Consider the following 19692-nt stretch of genomic DNA (forward strand, 5'->3'; position numbering starts at 1 on the left):
ACGTTGCTCCAGTGGCACCAGGTGGAATTGCAGGGCCTGTGTTGAGCTGGGACAAGGAAGGATTGCCTGTCAGAAGGGCGGATTGCACACATGCCCTGCGCAGCGCACGGCCAGAACAAGGCTTGGCAAGGTGCTGTCAGCCACCGCCAGGCCTCTCCAGCTGGGGCGTTTCCCATGTCTCCTTCTCAAAGGCAACTTTGGGAAAAGCCCAAAGGCTGCTTGGATCCAGCCCCTCACAGCCCCCTCCATATTCCATGTTTGCAGCTTTTCTGCAAGACACTGGCAACAAGGTAGCCACGGAGCTGCCAAGATCCAGAAAGAGATCAGAGCAGGGCCCTAGAGCCTCGTTGCTTTCCTCCTCCTGTCTTTCCCTGGGCAATGAAATCAGCCCGGAGCTGGCATGCAGTGGTCTGCTCAGAAGCCTGCAGCATGTCCCTTCTCTGATCTGTTTCATGGATTTCCCCTCTCCATGACAGCCTTTAGGGAGTGGCCCTTGGGACATGCCTTCCAGCCCTACCCAGACCCACCCGCCCTTTACAATGCAGGGCTGCCAAGCATTCTCCTCTCCAAACTCTGCTCTGAGTGGCTGGAAGTGAAGCACAGCCTGAAGCCAATTAGTCCATGGAGAGGGCAAGTTCCCTTCCAGGGGTCAGTGTCTCCCTGGTTCCCTGCAAGGCTGTCAACTGCGTCTTTGGGCCACTCCATCCGCTGACCACAGGCAGCCTGCACTGACAATGGGCACAAGGGGCTGACTCCTACACTGAGAATCATTGAATGCTGCCTCCTGTCTGATCCCAAGAGACATTCTCGGGCCCTCTCAGCATCCCAGCTTAAATGTACAAATTCAGAACCCATTGGCCAGGGCTGCCTGGCTGTCCTGAAGCAGCACTATGTCACAGCAGGCACACAGCCACTAGCATCTTCAGCCACCAGCAACAAGGGCTGCTCCAAAACTGGAAGCCTGGCCCTGCACCAAAGGCAGTTACAAGCTCAGCTGCCACTTACTGGCTCTGCACGTTCAGGCCGTGGAGGAACAGCAGCTGGAGGCTTGATGTTCCTTTGCTCCTCTTCAGCCTCTTCCTCAATGACAGAGCCAGGCAGAGGAGCTGCTGACCCTGCTGTTGAGCCCTGCAGAAAGACAGAAGTGAGAGAGATGGGCAAAAGCCAGTCCCTTAGGAGCTGCTTTCTATTGAGCTGGGAAAGGACCCAGAAGAAGGGCAAATCATAGACTTTGATACAAATGGCACTCTGAGGCATGAAAACCTGAGGAAGTTGGCTGAATGAGGTGCTGCTCCAATCATGCTGTGCATTTGAGCTTCCCTGCTGCCTAGAAGCAGCAAGATGCCTTGGGGCTGTCCCATTTGCCTTTCATCTCTTGAAAGGAGCTTCCCTGGAAAATCAGCAAACAGCCAGTGCTCCCTTTGCTGTTGATGATGCCACTGGGCAGTTGGCCTTTCTTTCAGCCTCTCACGCTGGCACTCCACACTCGACTGCAACAGGCCAAGCTGGCAGAATTGCCACACAATTCTCACATGCCAGCAACTTCACAGCTTCCTTTGCCACTCACCAAAGGACAGGCTTGCCTCCATCCACGTGTCTGGTGACCTGCAGTGAGCAAGGCAAAAGGAACCAGAGGCCCTTAGAAAAGTGCCCGTGCTGGCCACTTGCGCAGCACAAGGCAGTCCCAACACAGAGCATTTCCATTTCCCAGCATGCCTCCCGGAGCAACAGCTCTTTCCCACAGCAAACAAGAGAACAACAAGGGTGCTATATTAGGCTCTGTCTACATTTGGGCCTCTTTTGCCAAGAGAGAAATAGAAACATGGTGGTGGAAATGCCCCTTGCTCTTCAACACTCTGAGCTTCTGTTGTGCCCAGCAGCACAACCAGCATTTTCCTCTTCTCTTTCCTGCATTTTAGATAGATATTCTTTTAAATGGCATGCCCTAATTCCCATCCCTAGGCTGAAGATGATAGCCCAGCAAAGCTTCCACAAAGGGCCTCTTCCCTGTGGCAGCTCCCTGCTGAAGCAGCTCAGGAAGCTGCTGGGCTCAGCAGCAAACCCTCCCTGCACTGGACTTTGTGCTGCAAGGCCAAGGGAATCGCAGTCTTGGCACCATCAAAGGGTCAAGTCACGCAGCCAAGGCCTCTAAGGGGCAGAGTTGGGAGCGAAAGGTGCTTTCCTTCACTCCTGGAGACAACCACTGAGTTGCTAGAAGTACTTCTGAGGATCTCTCCTCAGAGTCTGCAATTTGCAGCTTGTCTTGCTTGAGGCAGCAAGCGGAGGAAATGACAGACTCCGCTGCCGCCCGGAACAACGCTGTGCTTCCAGCACTGTGACGTGGCACCTCTGGCTTGACCTCACAATAGCAGCTGCTCTGAGGCTTTCTTGTGCCCAGCAAGCCAACCTTGTGTACAGCTGATGCCAAAGAAAAGCCTGGCAAGTTCTCCTCACTCATAAAGCAGCAGAAAATGTCCTCCCAGTCCATAAGGCAGTGCTCAAGACATCCCAGGGGAACTCAGAAAATGCACCAAGCCAAGCGACATCCAAGGAATCCAAGCAAACATGCCCTTTGGTCCCAAAAGCTTTGCCTGAAAGCAAGGCTGCTTCTTCTAGGTGGCATCGAAGCTGGTTCTGAAAAGTCTCACTTCTTCAATGTCATTTAGGGGGAAAAAGAAGCAAAGATAATAAATTTCCAGGAGTATTTTAGGCTGCAGTCTCTTCTTGAGCACGTGGGTGCATGCTGTCCTTTGTTCTGACTCGCTTTGGAGGCTGTCCTCCCTTTGCGTCAGGGACAGGCTGGCTTAGGTCTTGACGCAGAGAGCTCCTGTGGTCCTGCTTGCTGGTTCTCTGGCAACTGAAAGTCTCAGAACATCCCAAAGAGACGTGCGCTGATTCTTGGACTGCCACACTTTCGTTGTGTCGGAGCTCTGGCAGCAGCCTGCAGCTCGCTGCTCTGCAACGGCCTGCAGATGTCGAGCCCAAAGAAGGCCCCTTTGGAACAGTCCAAAGCTGCAGTGGGACAGATGTTTGCCCAAGCTCCATGCTCCCTGTAAGATTCCCTCCAGAAATTTGGATAGCTGCATCCCAGTACAAATGAGATGCCGTCACTCCCTTCTCTGTCAAAATCTTGAGGCAGACCCAGGAGGCATCTTGAAAGTGGAACATAATCCTGGGTGGGAGGGGGAATAAAGTGCATGCAACTCCTCTGCAAATCAGCTCTGTTCACCCATGGAATCATGAGCCTTGGCTTAGCTTTCTTTTGTGGTGACTCAGCACAGACATGTCATCTGATATTCCACAGGACCGTGTCTTTGAGGAGCTTTAGAATGGGCCCATCAGACTTTGGATTTATAAGATTGGATTGCATTTCCGCCATGTGGAAGATCTGAAGAGCACATGTGAGTAGGAAATAGGTTTGCCTTACCATCTCAGGACATGTCAGCTACTTTTTATTTTAAGGAAATTTTTCACAAGTAGTGGTGACTTGAAGACATCCCTGGATTTGATTGCCCATTCTGAGTCACAGTATTGCAGGTTGACTTTTTAACCCTACACTTTCAAAACCAGGGATTACCCAAATGGATTTTCTCAAACTTCTACAAATTTACCTCTGCTTTGTGAGCAAAGTTTCCTTACAGCTTTTTGATCAACTCACAGATCTTCTCATTTCCCCTACTTTGGCCTTAAGCACCAATGCACCTCTTTTTGAAATGCAGCTAAAATGCAACAGTTTCTGCTTCTTTGTGTAACTTTTCTTGCATAAGATGGAAATGGTCAGTTGTGCTATGCTTTATAGCATACTTCATAATTGTAGGACTGAAAACAGACCACAGGAACTTCTCCCAGCATTAGAAAGTATGTAGAATAGCATTTTAAAGATGTCCTGGCAATATTCATTGTATGCTTTATATGTAACTTTAATAAATTTATACTTCAGAGTAAATGTTACCTTGCAGGATTTCAGCTCAATTACAGGAACTGATTTCCAGCAGTCTAATTTTCCTGTAAGACTGGACAGGGAAACTAATCATTTAGGAAAATGTGTTTTCCACATAAATATGTAGTACTGTCCTGTCTGTCTTATTCTTAAAATGGTTCCATCTCATTGACTGAGCCCACAAGAAACTTAGTTTTTCTTGAAAAGAAAGTAATCTGATCCATTAAATTACAAAATGACATCTGAAACACCACTCCAAGGTACTATGTACTTCTAGGACCAACAGCTCCAGGGTAGATCCCTGCCATGGATGCATCCCTCAGAATTAAAATCAAGCATCCTTGGGAATCTCGAGTTTGATTCAGAGATATTATGGTCAAAAGTCACACCTTGAAACACAGCTCCCATCAGTTTCAAAATGAATTAAAATTCTTCTATATATTTGCAATTTAGAGATGAGGAGGAAGGGAGGGAATGTACTGGAAAATTCTGAGAGGAGGAAAAAAATACTATAAAACCACTCATCCTTGTTCATTATTCCACCTGAGTGAACTCCTTGCTGTTCAATTATTAGAGTTAAATTACAAAATCATCAGCCACTGTATTAAAGTTTAAAGGGTTAACTTAAGAGTTATGTTCCCTCCTTCCCATACCACTGCTCTGGGGATGGGGCACATGGTCACTCATTTCTAATGGAGTAGAGGAATATATTACTTCAAGTGGATTCTGTCCAAGAACACAATGTGAGCTATTCTAAGTAGTAATTAAAGTTGCAAGAACTCAGAAATTTGTCACAACCCTATTTTTCCATTGCTTTTTGATTCTTGGTCCATAAATTCCTTTGACAAGCCAGATTGTACCTGGGACTAAATTTTCAAATACACTCATGTTTCAGTATGTCCAGCTCTCTCAGTTGCTGAGGGTTGGACATTTATACATTTACTCAGACCACTGGTGCTGAAAGCAGCCTGACTCATTTCATCTCCTCATGCCCTGGCTGATCTCCCCTCTTTCCCCTTCCACCCATTGGCTTTTGTCTCCCCCCAGCCCCCTGTGAAGAGCCTGGCTCTGTGTTCTCCATCCCCTCCTTGCTGGCACTGCCAGGCTGGGATGAGGAGCCCCTCAGCCTTCCCTGCTCCAGGCTGGACAAGCCCAGCTCCTTCAGCCTCTGCTCACAGCCCAAGGGCTCCAGCCCCACCTTGGAGGCCCTTCCCAGACCCTGCTCCAGCTGCCAGACATCTTTCCTGCCCTGGGCAACCCAGACCAGGCCACAGTGACCTGGATAATCCCCGTCCTTTATGTCCTGGTCACACAGCCCTGGCCCCTTGTCCCCATGTCAGGCTCTGGGGTGGATCCTGTGGAACATCCTTTGGTGGAGGCTGTGGCTCCAGGTGGGCCGGGGGGATCCCGGGGGACAGGGACCCTGCTGGGCATGGACAGCATTAGACTTGTTGGGAGAAACTGTGAGGGGGAGCTGGGGCAGAGTGACCAACCCAGTGACCTGACACAGCCCTGCTGGGATGTCACACAGCCCCTCTGTGATGTCACAGCCTGCTCTGTGATGTCACAGCCCAGTCTCTAATGTCACTCAGCTGGTCTCTGATGTCACACCAGAGTCTGTGATGTCATCGTCTGTCCTGTGATGTCACAGCTGGATCTCTGATGTCACAGATATGGCCTATGATCTCATAGCTGCTCAATGACCTCACGTAATGCACTCTGTGATGTCATAGCCCACTCTGTGACCTCAAGTTACCAGATAATAAATTGTCTCCACCAGCTAAGCTGACACCTGGAGCTTGTTCTCCACAACCCCAGGCCTATGGAAACCACACAATGCCCATTGTGTGAGAAGGGGAACTGGAAGTTCAGCAGACTCAGTGTCCTGCCAGCTCAGCCGGGCCCATGGGAACATTGGGGTCCATGAGCACCAGGGACCACCAGAGAGCCCCCAGGAGAGAAGAACACATGGGTAAAGGGGAGAGGAAAAGTGGTAATGATTTTGGGGAAATTATTATCATCTGTATTTTTAGTCCAGGACAATCAATGAATTTGTGTGCAAAATACAGGAAAATAAACAGAAACTTTCCTGTTTTCAGCATGCAGGGCTTTGGGAGGAGCTATCCCCTGTGCATGCAGCTGAATAAAGAATGCTGCTTCTTAACGCTACATTGGGGTTAAGGAGTTTTCTGTTTTACTGAATTTTTGGTAACACTCCCACTGCCAAGAAAAGCTCTGTCTGCTGCTGTTCACAGAGAAGGGCTGGTGGCAGATGTGGGGCTCAGAGGCTGCCTGGGGCACAGTGACCATGGAATAATCAAGTTTTCAATGTTCTATGAAAGAAGGAGGGGCAGCAACAAAATTTCTACACTGGAATTATGAAGAGCAGACTTTCGCCTGTTCATGATGCTGATCTGGGGAGTACCAAATCAGTTACTCATTTCTTTTAAGGGAAACAGTCCTTAAAAACCAAGGGGTCCAGGAAAGATGGACACATTTCCAAAAAATCATCTTAAGTGGGAAGGAGCTGCCTGTCCCAGTGTGGCAAAAGATGAGCTAGTGAGGAAAATGGCTGTCCTGGCTGCCCATGAGCTTTTGTGGGAAGTCAGGGGAAAAAAGAGGATGCATTAACTTTGGACAGAAAGTCAGGCAACTTCGGAAGTGTTTCAGGATGTTATTAAGTCATGCAGAAAGAAAAGCAGAGATGTGAAAGCTCAATTAGAGATTAACCAGGCCACTTCAGTGAAAAATACTGGAAAAGTTTTCTATAAATAAATTAATTATGTAAAAGTCTGGATAAAGAGAACCTCTACTCTTTATTGGATGCAGTGGGAAATATAGTATCTAAAGATAAAGAAAAGGCTGAACAGACTAACATCTTGTTTCTCTCAATTTTCAATATTAGGACAGGTTGTCCTCAGGACAAGTGTTCTCCTGAGCTGGTAGACGGGCACAAGGAGCAGAACCTGTAATTATCCCTGTAATCCAGCAGGAAGCAGTTGGTGACCTGCTGACCCTCTCAAATGCTCACAGGTGTATGTGATTGGATGGGATCAATCCCAAGGGGATGAGGAAACTGGTGGATGAGCTCCATCAAGCTGCTCTCCATCATTTACCATCAGTGGTGGCTCAGCAGGGAGCTCCCAGAGGACTGGAGGTGCCAATGTGAGTCCATTACCAAGAAGGGCTGGAAGGAGGAGCTGGGTAACTCCAGGCCTGTCAGCCTGACCTCGGTTCCCAGCAAGGTTATGGAACAGATCACCCTGAGTGCCATCACAGGGCACCCACAGGATGGCCGAGGGATCAGAACCAGCCAGTATGGATTTCAATGTCTGCACTGATGATCTGCATGAAGGGACTGAGTCCAGCATCAGCAAATTTGCAGTGACACCAAGCTGGGTGTGAGTGTGAATCTGCTAGAGGGTAAGAGGGTTCTGCACAGGGCCCTGGACAGGCTGGATCCAGGGCCCAAACCCAACAAGGTCAGGTTTAACATGTCCAAGTGCTGGGTCCTGCACTTTGGCCACAACAACCCCTGCAGTGCTATAGGCTGGGGACAGAGTGGCTGGACAGCAGCCAGGCAGAAAGGGACCTGCAGGAACTGGTGGACAGCAGGCTGGACATGAGCCAGCAGTGTGCCCAGGTGGGCAAGAAGGCCAATGGCTCCTGGCCTGGATCAGGAATGGTGTGGCCAGCAGGAGCAGGGCAGGGATTCTTCCCCTGTGCTCAGCACTGCTGGGGCAGCACCTCGAGTGCTGTTTGCAGTTCTGGGCCCCCAATTTAGGAAGGACATGGAGGGGCTGGAGTGTGTCCAGAGAAGGACAACAAGGCTGGTGAGGGGTCTGGAGCGCAAGAGCTGTGAGGAGTGGCGGAGGGAGCTGGGGTTGTTTTTCCTGGAGAAGAGGAGGCTCAGGGGAGACAAGGCAGTGTCAAGGCACAGACTGGACCTGATGATCTCCAAGGCCTTTTCCACTGTTGCTGATTCTTTGACTCCCTGAAGCCACCCTTGCAGCAGTTGCAGGATGAGCACTGGGCCTCCTCTTCAGATGCTCCAGCGGCCCAGGTCCCTCAGCTTCTCCTGCCAGCCCCAAAGCCCATCCTGTCAGTCCTGCAGTGCCTCTGCAGCTCCTCCTCACTGCCCAGAACAGGGAGCCCCAGAGCCAGACACAGCAGCCCAGATGTGCCCCCCTGGCCTGGGGTGCCTCTGGCAAGGGAGCAGCACCAGGCACTGCAGGAGCCTGCAGAAAATTCCTGCAGAACTTGTAGGATGATCATGCTCAGCAAGGGACGTTCCCATGGGACCAAGTAAGGAATTGCAGTGGGGAGTGGGGCCAGAGAGGAAAGGGCAAACAGGGATGGGCTGTTTGGAGGGGGGAAAGAGGGGTGGGTGGGCACTACGAAGAAATTTGTGTCAGGAAAAGTAAAGAAAGCAAAGGTAAAGGAAAGGAAATGCTGAGGGCAGTTTGGGGGTGGCTGCCAGGCAGCCCTGGCTCTGAGCAACAGCATCTGCAGTGGGACAGGAAACTCCCAGCTGATGGGAACAAACTTTCTGGCTCACTGCAGAGGCCAGAACAAAGCTGAGTGGTTTCCCTGGTGTCCCCCAGCCCTTGCTGGCCCCAGGGGCTGATGGCATTTGTGCTCCCTCAGGTTCATGTCCCCACACCAAGAGCATGGGGGTGCTCCTGCCTGCTGTGTACCATGCAAACAGGGGCTGCTGAGCCAGTGCTGCCGTGTCTGTGCCTGCAAGGATGGGGCACCTGTGTGAGCTGGGGGAGAGGCCAGCGCTGCAGAGGGAGGGGTGTTGTTGGCAGCTCCATGAAGACGCTCTGGGACGCTGCCCTGGGCTCTCCAGCGCACTGGGGATGGATCAGCCCCTGCTCTGCTGCCTTTTCCCATCTGCCCCAGGGCCCTTGCAGAGCCCCAGCCATGCTGTTTGCTCCCAGCCTGCCCACGGCCAGCCTGGGGCTTCTCACGGGTGTTTCTGTGCTGAGCATTGGCCTGGGTGTGTTCTTGAGAGAGCCTGGGCAAGGAGCCTGGAGCCCCCAGGGCCTGGCATGAGGCATCAGCACTGCCCCAGCAGAGCCCATGGCCTGTCCCTCTTGCAGCCCTGGCACTGCCACCCCCAGGGCTGTGCCCGGCCCCGAGAGCACTCAGGCCCTACGGCAACACCAGAGCCACCAGGGCAGCGGGTTAGGGCCATGGCAGCAGCACTGGCAACACCAAGTGCTGTTGCTGCTGGGCACAGCTGCTATGCCAGCCCTGATCTGCCCCCAGCTCTGCACACCGCCATTGCTGCTGCAGCTCCAGAGAAGGCAACAAAAGGGAATCTCTGCAGAAAACTCTGCTGGGAGATGCTTTAATTCCTTTAAAGGCATCACGAGTGCAGCCTCTCATTGACACAGTCTGTGGGCACAGGGAATGTGGAGAGAAACCAAATGAGAAATTGCACAGACTTTGAAATTTCTTTTTGGACAATATTAAAAAGTAAAACAAAGAAAAAAGACCTCCAAAATGAAACCAAGCAGAAGTATCAAAGATGACTTTTATTACAAGTGATTTGCAGAAATTAGCCAGCAGTTTAATGTTCCTGAAAGCATCCAGTCATCAGTCTCCTCACTGCAGCCTTGAGCTCCTGGTTCCTCAGACTGTAGATGAGGGGATTCAGGACTTGAGGCACCACCGAGTACAGAACTGACAGGACCAGATCCTGGGATGGGGAGAAGATGGAGGGGGGCCTCAGGTAGGCAAAAATGACAGTGCTGAGGAAGAGGGAAACTACAGCCAGGTGAGGGAGGCAGGTGGAAAAGACTTTGTGCCGTCCCTGCTCAGAGGGGATCCTCAGCACAGCCTTGAAGATCTGCACATAGGAGAAAACCATGAACACAAAACAACCAAAACCTAAGCAAAGACTAACCACAATGACCGCAAGTTCCCTGAGGTACGATTTGGAGCAGGAGAGCTTGAGGATCTGTGGGATTTCACAGAAGAATTGGCCCAGGGCATTGCCATGGCACAGGGGCAGGGAAAATGTATTGGCTGTGTGCATGAGAGCATTGAGAAAGGCACTGGCCCAGGCAGCTGCTGCCATGTGGGCACAAGCTCTGCTGCCCAGGAGGGTCCCGTAGTGCAGGGGTTTGCAGATGGACACGTAGCGGTCGTAGCACATGACCGTCAGGAGGGCAAGCTCTGTTCCAAGTAAGAAGATGAGCAGAAAAACTTGCGCAGTACATCCAGTGTAGGAGATGTCCCTGGTGTCCCAGAGGGAATTGTGCATGGCTTTGGGGACAGTGGTGCAGATGGAGCCCAGGTCAGTGAGGGCCAGGTTGAGCAGGAAGAAGAACATGGGTGTGTGCAGGTGGTGGCTGCAGGCTATGGCACTGATGATGAGGCCGTTGCCCAGGAGGGCAGCCAGTGAGATGCCCAGCAAGAGGCAGAAGTGCAGAAGCTGCAGCTGCCGCGTGTCTGCCAATGCCAGCAGGAGAAAGTGGCTGATGGAGCTGCTGTTGGACATTTGCGGTGTCTTGGCACACAGATCTGTATAAAAGGTACCCATGGAATAGTTAGGTTTGGAGAGGACTTTAAATATTCCAACATAGCTTGAGGGCGCTTTCCCCCCACTGCCTGCTCAGGGCTCTGCTGCCTGGAGCTGTCCCTGCCAGCAGCTGCTTCCCTGTGCCCAGGGCTGAGCCCTGCCAGTGCTGCCAGAGCCCAGCCCAGCCCTGGGGGCTCAGCTCTTCCCTGCAGACCCCTCCCAGCTCTGGCACCACCCAGGGGCAGCTCTGACCTTGCAGACTGTGATGGGAATGTCAGAGCAACCCTGAGGGGGCTGGAAAAATTATACTGATGCAGCTTTTAAGAGGTCCTGTGTTGATTGCTGTTGCTGCCTGCTTTAGTCCGATCTGAGAGAATTTTTTTATTTTTCTCAACCTTAACTGAGAGATAAATATCTATGGGGAATTTCCAATGCAGAGAAGTAGATTATAAAAGCAGAATTTTCCCTTCTGTGCAGCCCCTGCCTTGCTCTGCGCCCTGTATAATCTACTTGGAAATGTTCTGCAGTTAAATGTCATGGTGGGAGCAGTCCTGAACAATGCAGCATCCTCCTCACAAAAGGAGAACACTTCCAAGCCGTACCAGCTGTCTCCTCCCACCCAGACCTTGCCCCCCAGTGCTGGGAGCAGCTGCCAGGGCTGACTGAGAGCTGTCCCTGGCAGGCAGCAGAGTCCCTGCCCCAGCACAGCACCCTGGGCTGCAGGACCCTGCTCAGCAGGACAGCCCTGGGCACCCCTGGCTGCTCTACACAAGAGACAATCAGAGAATGAACTCACAGGGTCTGTAGGCATTGGGATATTCCAGCTGTAGGAGATCACTCCAGGAGCTGCAGCTGCATTGTCCTGCAGCCAGAGGTTCATGTGCCAAGGGCTGGCAGTGATTCTGCCCCAGGCACTTCTCAGCACCTTCCCAGCCCTGACTGATTGAAGCTCTCTGAGCTTCTGTGCTGTGCCTGGGATGGCTGCAGGAAGTGCCTCAGCCCTGCTGGGCTGGCAGAAGAGCTGCTCATCAAGAGAAATGTGCTTTTGAAGCTCTTCTTGGTTACCAGGAGCTGCCTCAGTGCCACGAGCCCAGCCCAGCTCAGCAGCACAGACACAGCACCAGGACTTTAATGAGCCTCTGGGGCTTTGTGCTCAGGCCCTGAACAGCAGTCCCTGAGACAGAGCTGAAGAAACTTCTCCAGCACTCACAGTCAGAATCCAACTCCAAAGTTTCTTGCACTTTCAATGGGTTCCACTGAAGGACATAACTGAGAAAGTGTCCCCTGGCCCCAGGCAGAGGAGAGAACTGGAGGCAGTGATGACAGGTGGGGACAAAGAGAAGCCAAGTCTTGATGCTCTGGGGCACAGCAGAGTCTGTGCCACCAAGGGCTGTGAGGAGACAAGGGTTGTGAGGCCTTGTGCTGAGGCCCTGGGCACAGCCCCAGCCAGGCTGGGCACTGTCAGGCCCTTGTCCTGCCCTCAGCATCCCCCCCTAGCCCACATCCCAGTGGCCTCAAGGATTTGCTGGAAGGAGTCCCTTGGGAGCCTTGCTCAGGAATGGCCTTGGGGGCTCTTTAATGCTCACAGAGTTTTTCGAAGGACTTTGGGTTTGGCTTTTGCCTTGGAGTCTCTGAGAGGTTTGTGCAAACATGGCCTCCAATTATCTGCTTTAATGAGTCCCTTGAGAGCCTCTGTTGGTAACAACACTCACTGGGCTCATTAATGCTTCAAGGTACTTCAGTTTTTTTAAGGCACTTGGTGTTTCACTTTTCATACAAACTCTGTGAGAGGTTTGTGCAATAATGGCCTCCAATTATCTGCTTTAATGAGTCCCTTGAGAGCTGTGTACTGACACTCAGTGGGGCTCATCAATACTTTGAGATACTCAATGTTTTTAAGGTACTTTGGATTTTACTTTCCACAATGAGTCTCTGAGAAGTTTTTGTGCCATCCTGGCCTCCAATTCTCCAAGGAGTCCATGAAGAGCCTGTGTTGGGATGTACCTCAGTGGGACCCATTCGTGCTTTGAGACACTTTGAGTTTTTCCTCTGACTTTGACTCCTGGAAAGGTTTGTGCATTCTCCTCTCAGGCCCTGAGGTTCAAGGGTTCAGCTCCAAATGTACCATGGGGCTCATTAGGATCAGACAGGTCCTGACAAACCATGTCTCTGCCTTGATTTCCATCTTCTGTTGTGCAAATCACTAAGAATTTCTTCTTACATAGTTGTGCAGAAATATTTCTAAGAGCTTCTAATAAATCCACATTCCTGTTTTAAAGGTATGTTGTTCTCTTTAGAGCAGAGGTAATCGCAGCAATCAGTGACTGATAGTGACGTAGGGACTCTCCTCAAGTGGTCTGGCCTGATCAGACCCTTGAAGTCTGACCCTGTGTGGACCACCTTACTCCACATTCACCAACCCCATCCTGTTCCTCCTCTGTCACTTGGTGCCAGCTTTGCTTGGAGAACTGGCTGCACTCAAGCAAAGAGGTGTTTTCTTTTTTTATTTTAGTATTCTAAAACTCCTGAGTTCTCCATTGAATACAGACACCCTCCTCATGTGTTTACCAAACCCACGTGCCACCAAGATCACTCCAGACCTGCCCTGGCCCAGCTGTGAAGGTATGTGGGTGCCCAGAGGCCTACCATCAGAGTCTCAATCCCCCAGACATGGAGAACTGGTTCCAGTTAAGAGGAATAGGCTTCCAGGTTAGGGTGAGATGCTTTCTTCTCTCATAGATCTTTGCAGGCACATGCTGATTTATGTCACGTTATGTTACCCCGTTGGCCCATTGGTCTCATTACCCTAGTTCAGCTCCTATTGCCCACGTTTGTTTAGTCCTAGAATGTTCTTCTATCTCTGTCCCTCCATTGGCCCTATTTTGCTGCATTCCTTCACCTCTGTTTCCCTATTGGCTGACCTGACCTTTGACGCCTCCTCTGCACCATTTTCCCCCATATCTATTGGACCCTGACCCTCAGCTCCCCCCTCACAACCCCATATAAGGCCCCGTTCCCTCAGCCTACACCCTGTCTTCGTCCCTGGACCCTGTTCAGCTGTGTAGCCTGTTCCTGTACCAATAAACCCAGTTCATTGGAGGAGATCATATGACCCATCCTGCCTGTTCTGTCAGCTTTCTAAGGTAGCAGTGAGCTTTGGACTCATGAATGCTGGATGTTCCAAGGGCCTCAGTAGAGCCATGATGCTACACATGGCACCTGAACAGGGACCAGATTCATTGAGGTCCCTGTGAGCATCTCCAGTGGTGACCCTGTGTCCTGGTTTAGGACAAATTAGGGGAAATCTCCAAAAGGGAGCCCCCCAAAACAAAACAAACCTCCAACCACCCCTCCCCCAACACCGGGTTCGGGAAGGAATTTCTCGGAGGAGCAAAGTGGAAAACAAAACCTATTTATTTACAAGTAACAAAAGAACACTCCCCAACACAAGAAAAGGAAAGAAACAGACTGTGTATGGTGAGGGCGTCAAGCTTCTCTTGCAAGCTCCAGGTGTCCTGGACGTCTCAGGTCAGGTCCGGAACCGGTCCAGTATCTTCAGGGGAGGGTAAGAAAGAGGGAACAAAAGAAAAGAAAAAAAAACAGCGCAAAAAGCAGAAAGCAAGCAAGCAAAGCGGCTAGCCAAGCCAAGCAGCAAAAAGCCAAAAGCCAAAAAGGCCTGGTCAAACACTCCCCCCCTCTCTTCCCCGCCCCGCCGCAGCAAGACGGCCGGGGGGGGGGGAAGAGAGAAAAGGCACAGCTGCCAGACACAACACACGATATTGGGATAAAGGCTGTCAACCCACGACACCCTGCCAGCCAGATATCGCTTAAAGCTGTACCCCTTCGGGTCAGCCTCAAAACCAAAGTGAGACTTGAGTTTTATCAAATCTCACTGAAGTGGAAGTTGACAATCCCCTCAACATCTGTGGGACCAGCTTAGCTGACAGTCCCACAAGCACCACTTTGGCTGAAGATTGTGCCTGTGAGACTGAGAGTGAGTGACTGAGTGGCAGAGACCTGCCAGGGGTTTTTGGGCTTTTGATTTTCTGTTCCTGTTGGTGGGCATTCCCTCTTCCATTGGGGGCAGCTATGGGAAATACTCAGTCCCAAGCTGAAAAGGATGTTTTTGTTGTTAAGTTTTGGAGAGTTTTAAATTTAGAGGGGAGTTAATTTTCTGACGGGAGTTTAAAAGGTATTGTTCATGGTTATTTGAGGAGCTTTCTGATATCTCTGTTGATTCTATCTATCAGTTACCGTTTTGGGATGCTGTCAGGGAAAATCTTTATATTTTACAAACACAAGGGGTTTTAAAAGTTGGGAAATTGTATCTTTTGTTTCATTCAATTTATAGAATCATTTAATGAGTTTATGGTTCCAACACTTTGTCCTGGTTTATTCAACCCGCCCTCCACGTTCCCAAACCCATGTTCCCTGAGAACAGGACAGGAGATGGAGCCCGCCCTTTGGCACAGACAAGCCATCTGCCACCTGCCGTTGTCCCTCCTTTTCTGTCCTCTCCTCAGCATGGTCATGGCCATGCCACACTGAGATCTTCCCTTGCCCACATTCCTTCATCTCCTAATCCACCCTTTCTATAAATCACAAGATGGCAGTACTCCTGTGAGAGAGAAGATTCCCTCCCGCCTTCATCCCCATTTCCTGACTTTGCTCTGGGTGCCTCCCATGTGACAGGCCCCACGGCCCCACCTTGACGCCAAGTTCCGCCCCCATGTCAGGTCCGTCCCCTGTCATCAGAAAGCTCCTCCCCTGCGTGGTCTCCACCTCTCCACTTCCAGGCCCCTTCTCCAGTCCAGCCTCTTCCAGTTCCCATGTCATCAGAACTGGATGTGGGGCCAGCTGGAAGGAAGCCCTCCCCCTTGCCCCTGAGTTAACCATCGCTGAGATGGTTGATGCTTGCATTTGCCACGCGGTCTCAGACCGTGACTCCAGCCTAGCCAAGGCTGCAGGCCAGGGCACAATGGAAGTGCTGGTTGCAGGAAACGTGCTTCCTCACAATACAAAATGTAATTAAGGCAGTGGAAACTGTTATAACTGCAGGAAACCTGGACATGTGGCAAAAGACTGTAAATAAAAGAATTATAACCTTTCTCTTTTTCCACCAAGCCCTCATTTCCACAGCCATTGCCAAAACTGTTCCTGAAGCCAATGCTACCAGCCCTCAGGAAACTCCAGGAAGAGCATGGAACAATCCCGAGTGATGACACCAAAGATGAAGTTATTCTGTCCCACCCTTCCAGCAGTGATAGATGTCCTAGATTACAATATAAATATATATTCTATTCCAATCCCCAAGAGCTGTTGAAACCAGGAGGGGCATTGTTTTTTCCTTCTCTCCTGTTAATGAGCCCATCAATGCCTTGCCACATGACTCAGAGATAACTCCCTCCAGAAGCCATTTCTGTTTAATGGACCCACCTCACGACTCATAGAATGATATCAGCCCATTGTGAGATGCTCTACCCAGGGGGGAGGGGCTAAGCATCCCCACCTGGATATAATCTAGGGTTTGGGACAAAACAAGCTGCCTTTCCACTGGATTTCCCAGAGGAACAGCTGCCTTTTCCACTGGATCTTCAGAAGAAAGCTACAACCTACTACAGGATCACTGTTCCAACAAAACAACATCTTCCACTCCAGCAGGAGTGCAGTCACCATTCCAACTGGACTGTTACCAACACCCTGACCAACAGGGTGTAAGGTTCTATTCTGACTTTATCAGTGCTTTTTCTTTTATATTATTGCATGTATTTTGGGGGTTTTTTTTCCTTTTCCTAATAAATTGTATTTCTGACTTGGAGTCTCTCTCTGGTTTTGCTTTCAAACCAGAACAAATACAAAAGCCTGAATGGGTTTCTAAAACAAACCCACCTCAGGAACCACTTGGTCAGTCTACGCTGCCTGGAATGGTCTCAGCTTTCTGCAAAGGACAGTGTGAGCAGAAAGGATTTCTGGAAGCAGAATTCTCTGAGTCTTGCAGCTGAATTCTCTGTCCCTGTATTTTCCCTGGATCTCTGTTGCAGATGGAAGTTGCTGGTGCTATCCTCACCTTTAACCTCTCTTTGGAATGCAAACAGATGTTCCCAGGTGTGTTCAGCAGGATCTGATCAATGTTTCTACAAAACTTGTGTGTTCCTCATGGAACGAAGGGGCCATTTTGACACTGAGGGGGTGACGTGGAAGCAAGGAGTCAATTGTGACCATGGGGTTCCATGGAATCAAGGAGCCGTGGTGACACAGTGACACAGCAGGGCCATGTGGATCCAGTGGTCCATTGTGACACGATGGATCCAAGGAGACCATGGAGACAACCCCAGAATTTCATGGAACCAAGGAGTCCATGGTGACCCAGCGGGGCTGCATGGAGCCGATGGTCCATGGTAACACTGCCCATCTCCAAGGAGTCTATTTGGCCACTGTGGAAGCTCATGGAGTCAGGGAGGCCATTGTGACACTGAAGAACTTTGTGGCACCAAATATGCATGGTGACACAACAGCAGGGCATCATGGGAGCCAAGGAACCACTGTTGACAGTAGGGAAACTCATGGAACCAGGGGCCCTTGTGGCACTGCAGAAGCAACAGAGCTGCTGGACCTTGTCCCCTGGCCCTGCACAGCTCCTTGGGAGGCACAGCAGGAGCAGCATCCTGGTGAGCCTCAGGAATGCCCCTCTGGGATCCAGGGCACACATTCCCAGCCAGGAAAAGATGTTCCTTCCCTGGAAGGCAATGCTCTAAAGAAGGAGCCAAAAGCCAAGTGGAGCAAGATCTTACAGTGACATTTTACTGCCAGCCTTCATAACTTCACCCATGGTTGTTGTAACTCCTGGATTGGGAATTAAATCAGGGCAGAATCTTTGGTGTGGGCTGCCCTGGGTCAAGGGAGACACTGAGAGAGAAATAAGGCAGGCAAAGAGAGGCAGGAGAGAAAGGAGAACACAAACACAATAAGCTGAGAAGGGGGCACTCTGAAAAACAAAGCGAAGCTGATGGAAAATGAATGGGACAGAAATCAATAGTTCTGAAAGTTTTATTTACTATCAAAATACATGCCACACACCCAGATCTACACAATCCTGATCCCACACCCTCAAATTTGGATCCCACTTCTCCCAATCTCCTTCCGACCCCATCTCACCCTGGAGGCTGAGGAACTGAGTAATTTTGTCATGGGACTGAATTTTTTTGCTGTTGGAACAAGCCAGTTTGAGGTGGGATTGAGCCCCTTGAGGGTAAGATTGAGGTATTTTCAGCGGGACTGAGTCATTTTGAGATGACAGATCAATCCATCTTGACTTTTGGAGTACAAAGATATGGAGAACACTTCCTGAAATCCCCCAAGAACGCAGAAATCTTCTAGAATATGTCCCAAAACCATAAATTCCTGCTGAAGTAACTGTTGAGTGATGGATTGACATATTTGATCAATTTCTTTGATTTTAGTCATATTTCAGGTGTTTTTAAGTGATAACAAGAAATCAAGAGGAAATTGGGGCCAAACTAAAAGTGTAACCAGCCAGGTGTCTTCCCAGCACAGATCACTGGGAATGTGGGTCACCAGGGCTCTGGCCAGCATGGATCCTCCCATGGGTAATGAAGCTAGGGCAGTGCACGAAGATTTTCCTGCAATTGGGGAATTTGCAGGGCTTCCCTTACTGGTGATTCTGTTGGTGTCTGGTCAAGTGTGAGCTCATGGAGAAGCTCTTCCCACACTGGGGACACTCGTAGGGCCTCTCCCCAGTGTGGATGCGCCGGTGGGTGAAGAGGTGGGAGTTGTGCTTGAAGCCTTTCCCACAGTCAGGGCAGCAGAAGGGCCTCTCCTCTATGTGATTCTGCTGGTGGTGGAGCAGAGGGACCTGGTCTGAAACCTCTTCTGACTCTCGGGGCACTTGTAGGGCCTTTGCCCAGTGTGGACTCTCTGGTGGTGGACCAAGTGGGACTTCTGGAAGCTCTTCCCACATTCCCCACAATCATAGGGCTGTTCCAAGGTGTGGGTCCTCTGGTGGCAGGTCAGGTTGGAGCTCTGGCAAAAGCTCATCCCACATTCCCCACACTTGTAGGGATTCTCCCTGGTATGGATGCGCCATGAGGTGGATGAAGAGGCGGGATTTGTGCTTGAAGCCATTCCCACAGTCAGGGCAGCAGAAGGGCCTCTCATCTATGTGAATCTGCTGGTGCAGGAGGAGACTGGAGCTAGTCTGAAACCTCTTCTGACACTGGAGGCATTCATAGGGCCTTTCCCCAGTGTGGATGCGTTGGTGGGTCACAAGGGTGGATCTGTAGCTGAAGCCCTTCCCACATTCCCCACACTCATAGGGCCATTCCCTAGTGTGGATCATCTGGTGGCTGATCAGGGTGCTGCTCTGCCTGAAGTTCTTCCCATGTTCCAAGCGGTTGTAGCATTCTCCCCATCATGAAGCTGATCACAGACCACCAGCTCTGAGCTCTGGCTGAAGCTCTCTCCACCTTCCTGGCTCAGTGTGGGTCTTTCCTCCTCAGAGCATCCTGGGCTGGGATTGGAGCCCCTCCTCCTGTGGAATCTCTCAGGATTTTCCTCCCCATTGGAATTCTGCGCTGTGGAGTCACTCAAAATGGCCTTTTCCATGAAGTTCTGCCATGGAGATTTTTCCTCCATGGTCTCCGTTCTCAGCTCCTTCTCTGGGGGAGGAAGTAAAAGGAGAGGATGAGATTTGCCTCCATGCCAGAGGGAAGGGGAAGGAGATTTCCCCAGTGCATTCCCAGAAGGACGGTATTGGTAGCAGGGTTGTCCTGTAGCCAGTGCCTGTGCTGGGCTGGGAGATGGAGCAGGAGAGAGGGGGAAAGGGGCACTGACTTCCTCCTCCCTTGCCTGGGTATCCCAGGGCTCCTTCTTCTTCCTCACAGCCTCATCCTCCATCCAATCAAGATTTGGGAACGGGAAATCCTGTTCTGGGATGATAACAAACTGTGTGTATATTGTCTTTTGTTCTGGGGGATGTGCTGGGCTGGGCGATGGAGCAGGAGAGAGGGTGAAAGGAGCACTGACTTCCTCCTCACCATCCTGGGTATCTCAGGGCTCCTTCCTGTTCCTCATAGCCTCCTCCTCCATCCAATCAAGGTTTGGGAATGGGAAATCCTGGTTTGGGAAGAAGACAAGCAGTGAGAACATTGTCTTTTGTACTAGTTTGAAGGCAAACCTAGGGAGGGTCTAAGCCAGAATTGAA

General features: G+C 50.8%; 1 protein-coding gene across 1 annotated transcript; it reads right to left on the reverse strand.

The window, feature by feature from the left end:
* Window positions 1-9518: 9518 nt before the first annotated feature.
* Window positions 9519-10451, reverse strand: LOC134413865 (olfactory receptor 14C36-like). The gene has a single exon (XM_063147907.1). The coding sequence runs from the start codon at window positions 10449-10451 to the stop codon at window positions 9519-9521; it is 933 nt and encodes a 310-aa protein (XP_063003977.1).
* Window positions 10452-19692: the final 9241 nt, after the last annotated feature.

The sequence above is a fragment of the Melospiza melodia genome, unplaced genomic scaffold (assembly GCF_035770615.1).
Source record: "Melospiza melodia melodia isolate bMelMel2 unplaced genomic scaffold, bMelMel2.pri scaffold_54, whole genome shotgun sequence".
NCBI lineage: Eukaryota > Metazoa > Chordata > Aves > Passeriformes > Passerellidae > Melospiza > Melospiza melodia.

What these genes read in the sequence shown, in the direction of transcription:
- LOC134413865 (XM_063147907.1), bottom strand. Translation starts at nt 10,451, where the DNA reads ATGTCCAACAGCAGCTCCATCAGCCACTTTCTCCTGCTGGCATTGGCA.